This window comes from Capsaspora owczarzaki, assembly GCF_000151315.2.
Source record: "Capsaspora owczarzaki ATCC 30864 unplaced genomic scaffold supercont2.10, whole genome shotgun sequence".
Lineage (NCBI taxonomy): Eukaryota > Filasterea > Ministeriida > Capsasporidae > Capsaspora > Capsaspora owczarzaki.
In genome coordinates, this window is record NW_011887301.1 from 1,163,013 (window position 1) to 1,168,300 (window position 5,288).

Consider the following 5,288-nt stretch of genomic DNA (forward strand, 5'->3'; position numbering starts at 1 on the left):
GTGGAAGCAGCAGACGAGAGAACGAGAAAGCAAAAACAACAATGAAACGCTGGGAAAACACAACAAAAATGCCCCGTTTCGTTTGTTGCATCAACAAGCGATGCACCTCAGAAGCAGACGCACTGCACGCCAGCCTTGGTCATGCAATGCGAGTATGAAAACGTGCGCGATCGAGCTGGGAATGCGGGATGCCGCGTTTGAAAAGCGCGAGTTTGTGTGACACAGTTTTCACGTTAATTGAAAATGTTTTTAAGTTTTTTTTTTCCAAATCTTGTGACAGACAGCAGTCGAGTTGGGAAACCGCTGCCATGCGATCGCTGCAGCTAGTGCTCGGATCTATCACGACAAGAGACATCTTGAGATCCCATTTGTGAGATCGCTTGAATGCAAGCGTGCCAAGCCGCATAGTCCGACGAGAGGGAAAAGCGCATGTAGTGGCAGCATCATGGGATTGTTGTTTGGATTACCAAATCCGACGATGCGACGTGATTGGCGTTTGATGGCGAATCCAGATGCGTGACCCACCATTTTGGTTGCGTGCCCACTCGGTTTGCTCCAATTCCTGGGGGTGGGGAGCGTTATGATCAGAGATCGTTCTCCGACAGCGGTGGACATGCGCGAACGAGGGACGGAAATCTAGCCACTTTCAAGCGTCTTTGACCTCCAAGCGCGAGACTAGTGGTCACAAACACCGCAAAAGGCTCAATACTCTAAACACAGATACTTGCCTCATACATTTAGGGCTTGAAGCACGGTTTCCGACGCTCTTGGAGATGGTGGTGCATCGTCAAAGGTTGGCGTGTTCATGTTCATCGCCATCACGTCTTCCCTAACGCTTACCACAGCGGCAAACCAGTCGGACGTCATTCTACTACATCAGCCAACATGTCCCTCGCAAGGAGGCGGCGGTACACACATCTACAGGCTGCATTATCCTCCCGCCATTTTTTCTGGACAGAGTGGCACTGCTTCCACCGCAGGCACCTCCTCCGGCCTCCGAATTTCTTGATTCGGATGAGCTCATGTACATGTCATGCGAGGACCATGTCAAGGCGGCTGGGCAACTCGCTATGATGCAGCCAGATAACGACTTTGAATCCGAGCACTCCCCGCAAAGTTCGGACAGCTCGAACTTGGAGAGCTCGAGGTGCTGTGCAGCAACACAACTGCTACGGACCCCGCCCCACTTCATTCTCTCCGGCTACAAAAGAGAAGAAAGCTGGCAATGTCGGAAGGCTCGAAACGCAATCGGAACTCATGAGCTTGACCGACTGACGACGACGAGTCGCCAGATCGGTTCTCCAAGACGCCGAGCACTTCTTTCAGTGGATCAAGAGAGATTCGGGCACTGGAAACAATTCTATGAGGGTTGGCGGGTTCGACGTGGACTCGGAGACCCGGCACAACGTCGATGACCTTGGTGCAGCTGTCGTTTCGCTCTTCTCAATGCCAAAGTTTTGTCAACGTTCACAACCCCTCATTATCGCTGAGCGCTATTTATACACTGCCATTCTGCAATGCGTCTCGCGTCGACGTGGCTGCTTTTTTGTTTTTCGTTTTATGTCTGCGTGGTTTCCGTCGTATTTAAGCAACGTGAGCGAAAGCACCAAACGCAGTCTACATTTCAGCCATCATTCTGCTGATCCCGTCTCCCACCACACCACTCGCGATTCAGTTCTCGTACTCCCCTCATTATTTCAACTACCAACACAATGGGCAACCGCATTTTCAAAATGTTTGGCAATCGCGAAGTCCGCATGCTGCTCATCGGTAAGATTGATCCGTTTTAGGATGAGCTCAGCGTTTGCCGATCTGCCAACGCGGCAAGATTTTTTTTTTTTTGTCGATGTGCAAGATGTTGTTGGCGCTCGATTGTCGCTGTTTCGCTCTACTACTACTAGTCATCGAGACAGCATACTATGGCTGGGAATAAGGATGGAAGGGAGAGGAGGTAGGCATGGCGACTCAAGTGACATCATGATTTCGGATTGGCGTTCTTTTGAGTCGTTGAGCACTCGGGCGCGCTACATGCCATCGAATCCTTTTCATTGCGCTTGTTTCAACAGGTCTTTGGAAGCGATAGTGCTGATGGTGATGGTGGTGATGATGGACGAGGGTCAGCAGGCAGTTTCGGCTTGAACCAAGCCAAAAAAAAAAAAAAAGTTTCACAAATGAACGCCGACTCACTCTTCTCTTCCTTGTGTATGCCTGCCACGATGCCTGCCACGATAGGCCTGGACGCAGCAGGCAAAACCACAGCATTGTACCGTATGAAGCTTGGCGAAGTCGTTACGACCATCCCTACGATTGGTAAGGATCGAAAACCAACCTCACAACAAAAAACACACACATTTGGAGAATTTCTAACCACAAGCGAGTGCAGGCTTCAACGTCGAGACCATCGAGTACAAGAATTTGAAAATCACCACGTGGGACATTGGCGGCCGAGGAGGCATTGTGAGCGACACTAGGATGTCTGTGATTAACACACAAAGTGAGACTCACGTTGTTTGCTTGTTTTTTTTTTGTTGGGTCGCTCGGTGTTGTTGCAGCGCCCACTATGGAGGCACTATACAGCAAACACGGACGCTGTGATTCTGATGGTGGACAGCAATGACCGCGATCGCATTTCTGAAGCTGCACACGAGCTGACGCGCATGCTGGACCTGTTGGAAGAGCCACAGCAAGCAGAAATTCCGATTCTGGTCTTTGCCAACAAGCAGGACTTGCCCAACGCAATGACAATCGCGGAAATCACAGAGCAACTCGACCTGTCCTCGATTGCCGGGAAGCACCCGTGGTACATCCAGCAGTCATCGGCAACCCGGGGCGAAGGATTGGAGGCTGGCTTTGAGTGGTTGAACACCAAGCTCGCCGCCAAAGAAGCCTCCAAAATAGTCGCCGGAGCTACTCGCAAGATGTCCGACAACGCAAAGTCTGCCACCAACATTTTCACGTCGTCCTTGGAGTATTGGAACAGCAAACTCGTCTCGCTGTGGTCGAGCAAGCCAGTCGCCAAGGCTAGCAACGACATTCCCATCGAGCGGGTCGGCGACTCGGCAGTTGCGGCCGAGTCATGAGTTGATGAGTTGAAGCGAGTGGCGTTCTTATGGCTATGTGGTATGCTTGTGATGGCTTTGTGGTATGCTTGACTGCGCAAGGAAGGTTGCGTTTGTTAAAAACCAATGTTTTTGTTATTTTCGAAAGCAAACGCAATATCGACAGGTGCAGCAACTCGGGGGGAAAAAGAAGAAGAATCAGAAGAAGAAGAAGGATGAAGAAAAAGCAGAAAGAAAAAGAAAGTTCAAGCCAAACGTAAGAAGGACCAAAAAAACCAACAGCAACAAAAACTCGAAAGCAAACAAAAGAAAACAAAAAACGACAAAGCCTAACAATGAACAATCAACTAGCAATAACAGAGAACGTTTTAGTTTTTTTACGCGCGGGACTTGCGCGATCGCAGTTGTCGAAGACGCTCTTCGAGAGCGTGTTGTTCTTTGAGCAGCTTGGCCTTGTTGGATTCGAGCACGGATTGCCGGGCAGTGAGCTCCATGATGATTTCAGTGACTCGGTGAGAATGTTGACCTTGGGAGTGCGCTCGTCCTCGGCCATCTCGGGAATGACCTCACGGAGCTCAGTGAACGAGTCCTTGAGGTCGTTGCGGCGCTTTCGCTCAAGCACGTTGTGAATGTTTCGCTTCATGTCAAACTCGGACACCGGTCCGCCAACAGCAGCCGTGATGGCAGCGGCAGCCACCGCCACAGCCGTAATGGGCTTGCCAGAGTCAGGGTTGACACCAAGAGCATTCATGAGCTCGCTGGGCAGCGGGTCGCCAGAAGCAGCGGCAGTCACAGCGGCAGTGGCCGCGAGGAGCACAGAGACGTCAGTGCACGAGCGCTTGGCGGCCCAGGCCGAAGTGGACGCATAGGACGCGGAGCTTGGGAAGGGGAGGGGCGAGGCAGATCGCGAGCTGGGGAGCGACGCGGCGGCTTGGAGACGGACAGAGACGCGCGAGCCAGTCGGCATGTACATGTCATCGTCGGCCTTGCGCTTGATGCTACGGCGGGCGGGGGAGGACGCGGGGGACACGGGGAGCGAAGCCGAGCCACGTTGCAGACGACGCTGGGTGGCAACAAACGAGTTGGCGGCCGACTTGCGCAGCGGACGCTTGGGCACATACTCGTCGACCGTCTCAACGTCAATCTCGTCATCGGCCTCATCTTCCTCGTCATCTTCGGCGTCACCGCTGTCGTAGAAGGGCGAGCAGGGGGCAGAGGCAGCGGCAGCGCGGAGAGCGGCTGCGGTGGCGGCAGACACGGCGGGGTTGAGGATGGGCAGGGCAAAGCCAGCCTGCTCGTCGTCAAAGACGCCGACAAGCTCGTCGTCGTCGTCCTCGGCGTCCATCTTGACCACGAGATCGTAGTTGTTGAGACGCGAGTGCAAGAGCGCAGAAAGGGCAGTGTCGACGGCATGGTCGGCGGGCAGCGGGGACGCGGGACGCGAGTCGGGGGACAGGGTCAGGGCCGAGGGGCGGAGGACGGCATTGGCGTGGGCGGCACCACCAACGGAGGGCGTGTCCGAGATGAACAGGGTCGGGAAGTCGATCGAGCTGTGCGAGGCCATGGTGGCCGAGATCATGTCGTCGTCGCTGTCGCTGGAGGCGGACGAGGTGTGCGCAGACAGCGAGCGGGGCACAACGTCAAAGGCGTTGCCATCGGCAGACTCGCGGAAGTGCAGAGGGCTGTGGCGAGGCGTGGCGGACGGCGTGTTGTACGCAGACAGGGCTGCAACCATCTCACCGCTAAACAGATCGTCCATCATCGGGGTGGGGCTGGGGTTGCACGAGGCGCTCACCGAGGCGGAGGCCTGCAGGCACGCGTTCTGGTGGCCAACAAACATGCGCAGGTTGGTGGCGCCGTCAAGGGACAGGCCGCGACGCTCGAGCAGCATGCTGGCAACCGCCACAGGGGCCTTCTTGGCTTGCGGCGAGGCTTCAACGTGGCTCGTCGGGTGCGCCGGCGAGGCAGGGGCGCTGTCAAACGACGTCCAGTCGTAGGCAACGGGCGTAGGCGAGCCAGGAGCAGACACTGCGTGGTGGCTGGCGAGATCGTCCGACAGGTAGTCGAGGAGGGCGGCATCTTGGGCGAGCGCGCGCTCAATCTCAGAATGGGAGGCAAGGAGGGCGTCAGTGGACATGGCTTTTTTTTTTTGGGAGAGCTTGAAGGATAAAGACAAAAAGCAAAAAAGAGGGTTGGCTTTGAAGGAGAAGAAAAGAATCGAAGGAACGG

The 5,288-nt window shown here is 54.7% G+C and overlaps 2 protein-coding genes across 2 annotated transcripts; one reads left to right on the forward strand and one right to left on the reverse strand.

Moving 5' to 3' along the window:
* Positions 1 to 1,609: 1,609 nt before the first annotated feature.
* On the forward strand, positions 1,610 to 3,205 carry CAOG_06157 (ADP-ribosylation factor 1). The gene is made up of 4 exons (XM_004345697.2): positions 1,610 to 1,770; positions 2,233 to 2,310; positions 2,384 to 2,457; positions 2,553 to 3,205. Exons 1-4 carry the CDS (start codon positions 1,713 to 1,715, stop codon positions 3,078 to 3,080), a joined length of 738 nt encoding a protein of 245 aa, XP_004345747.1. The 5' UTR covers positions 1,610 to 1,712; the 3' UTR covers positions 3,081 to 3,205.
* Positions 3,206 to 3,436: 231 nt separating this feature from the next.
* CAOG_06158 (hypothetical protein) lies at positions 3,437 to 5,196 on the reverse strand (the record flags this gene model as incomplete). The annotated part of the gene is made up of 2 exons (XM_004345698.1): positions 3,437 to 3,511; positions 3,586 to 5,196. 2 exons carry the CDS (start codon positions 5,194 to 5,196, stop codon positions 3,437 to 3,439), a joined length of 1,686 nt encoding a protein of 561 aa, XP_004345748.1.
* Positions 5,197 to 5,288: the final 92 nt, after the last annotated feature.